The 2,615-nt window shown below is 54.7% G+C and overlaps 1 protein-coding gene across 1 annotated transcript in view; it reads left to right on the forward strand.

The window, feature by feature from the left end:
• The first annotated feature begins 2,231 nt into the window (after nucleotides 1–2,231).
• The window catches only part of ESPNL (espin like), a 4,211-nt gene continuing 3,827 nt past the window's right edge, over nucleotides 2,232–2,615 (forward strand). Inside the window, exon 1 of the mRNA XM_042024506.1 lies at nucleotides 2,232–2,316. Coding sequence (XP_041880440.1) covers nucleotides 2,232–2,316 — 85 coding nt within the window. The remainder of the gene's footprint in view (nucleotides 2,317–2,615) is intronic.

The following is a 2,615-nucleotide window of genomic DNA, read 5'->3' on the forward strand; positions in this document are numbered from 1 at the left end:
GGGGATGCAGAGATCCACCCACAGCCCCTGGGGATCCACAGGGGATGCAGAGATCCACCCGCAGCCCCTGGCGATCCACGGGGGATGCAGAGATCCACCCACAGCCCCTGGGGATCCACAGGGGATGCAGAGATCCACCCGCAGCCCCTGGGGATCCACAGGGGATGCAGAGATCCACCCACAGCCCGTGGGGATCCACGGGGGATGCAGAGATCCACCCACAGCCCCTGGGGATCCACGGGGGATGCAGAGATCCACCCGCAGCCCCTGGGGGAGGTGCCCGTGCTGGAGGGGGTGGATGCCTGGAGGAGGCTGTGATCCAGTGGGAGACCCAGTGGAAAGAGGGGGGGCCCTGCTTCCCGGCTGGAGCAGCCTGTCCTTGGAGGACTGCACCCCGTGGAAGAGTGACCCACGCCACAGCAGTTTTGGGAGGACTGTGTGCCCATGGGAGAGACTCACCTTGCAGCGGGTTTGGCAGGACTGCTGCTCATGAGAGTGGAACCAAGCTGGAGAAGTTCACGGAGAACTGCCTCCCATGGCAGGGACCCCACGGTGCATCAGGGGAAGGACTCCTCTCCCTGAGCAGTGGAAGAAGATCCCAATCTCAGGTAGGTAAACCAGAGGTCCAGGTGGGAGAAGTGGCCATCTGCTGCGAAGAACATCTGCCAGGAAGTAGTAGGTCAAGTTCCAGATCTGCAGTTTCCCAGACCCAGAGGAGTGCCCTAATAGCTGAAAAACACTTCCTCAATTCACTTTATCAACACCTTCATTCATTGTGGGTCACTATAAAAGCCTTGGGGGTGCTTATGGCACGAGCAGGGTCACTGCTGCCTGGGCTCGTTTCTGACTCATGTGGTACAGACTGAGGAGTCAGGATACAGGGAAACTTGTGTCTGCACTTCTTTTTGCTTCTGTTCTATTCATATAAGAAATGGCTGTTTAATCAAATTATGGTTTTCAGCAGTTTGAGAGTTGAAAAATCCTGGTTTAGGATTAAAAGATATGAATTGAAAATGGCTATGAAGGAAGCGATAAACTTTTATATAAACAGGTGAGCATGAGGAAAAGGAGAAATCCTACCTAATTCTATTAAGATGGGGGACATTGTGAATGTTGGGAAATTACAAAGATGCTTTAAAATATATGGATGGAAAATTGAAAATTCCCTTTCATGTGGCAGAATATCTGTAACTAGTACTGTTTTCCAAATAAATGTCAGAGGATTGAAATTGATAAAAAGATGTTAATGTATTTCTGTTTTATCACCAAGTTGAATAAAATTTCAGGTTATGTAGGTGTGTTGATTTTGGCTGGGGTAGAGTTAATTTCCCAATGGCTGGTGTGAATATGTTTTGGATTTGTGCTGAACAGGGGGTTGCTAATCTACAAATGTTTTTGTTATTGCTGAACAGAGCTTACACAGAGCCAAGGCCTTTCCTGCACCTTGTATGGCCGTGCTGGGAAGAGTGCTGGTGGGAACCTTCCTGGGATGGAAAATATGACCCCCTTCCCCCAAACTATTACAACTTTGAAATTATGGGGCCTTCAGGCAGAGATAGAGGAAAAGGAATAACAGTTCTTTACTAGTATATATATATAACAAGACAAACAACCAACCACAGCGGCAGCACCAACAAACAGAACCTGGAGCCCGGTGCCAGCCGCTCTCGGCCGCCGGCACCTTCCCCTCGCTGCAGTTCCGCTCGCGGCCGCCAGGGGCGCTGGTGGCTCCCGGCCGGGCGGGGCGGGGCGGCGACTCCCCGCCTGCAGGGGGCGCTGTGCCGCGAGCTCGGCCGCCTCTCCCCTCACAGGGTAATGGCGGCTGGGGCGAGGGGAGGGAGAGAGAAAAAAGGGGCTTCCTTTACATTCCTTCACCCACAGGGGCACCGGTGCCCCTCCAGATGGCGAAATGGGCTGCAGCAGGAGCCTCAGAGAAGCAGCTGCAATGGCAGAGGCGGGCACACCCAGAGTGGCAAAGTGTAGCAAAAACTCCGAAACTGTGGCAGGAGCTGTGGGGATCGGGGTGTGGGGTTGAAGTGTAGGAAAAAGCCCAAAAGAGAACATTAGTCCCAGTTCTCTATATAGTGCCTGAGACACCAGAGGATGACTCTGCGCCCACAAGGACCTCAACAAGCTGGAGAAATGGGCTGATGGAACCTCCTGAAGTTCAACCAAGGGCTATGCAGGGTCCTGCCCCTGGCGAGGTGCAGCCCCAGGCACCAGGACACACCATGGAAAGCAGCTCTGCAGAGCAGGTCCTGGCGAGTGTGACTGGCACAGCCCCACCCCAGCAGAGACCGCCTGGAAGGCAGCTGGGTGAGCACTGAGCCCACGGCCAGGTCGGCTTTGTGCCACAGGGTCCGTCTCTGTGCATGGGGGGCTCCTGGGTGTGCCCCTTAGAGCCCTGTGATGTCACCAGTCATGATCACTGTGCCATCACTTGCAGTGGGTAGGTAACTATGGACACCAGCGCTGGGCAGTGCCACAGCACTCAGCCTGGGACACACTGGCAGCCGAGGAGCTTCCGAGTGCTGCCAGTGTGTGAGGAGCCTGAGCGCTGGCAGTGTGTGAGGAGCTTCTCAGTGCTGCCAGCGACCAAGGAGCCTCTGGGTGCT

Source organism: Corvus kubaryi, unplaced genomic scaffold (assembly GCF_017639235.1).
Source record: "Corvus kubaryi isolate FWS band 111438036 unplaced genomic scaffold, C.kubaryi_AGA036_p1.0 37264, whole genome shotgun sequence".
Classification (NCBI taxonomy): domain Eukaryota; kingdom Metazoa; phylum Chordata; class Aves; order Passeriformes; family Corvidae; genus Corvus; species Corvus kubaryi.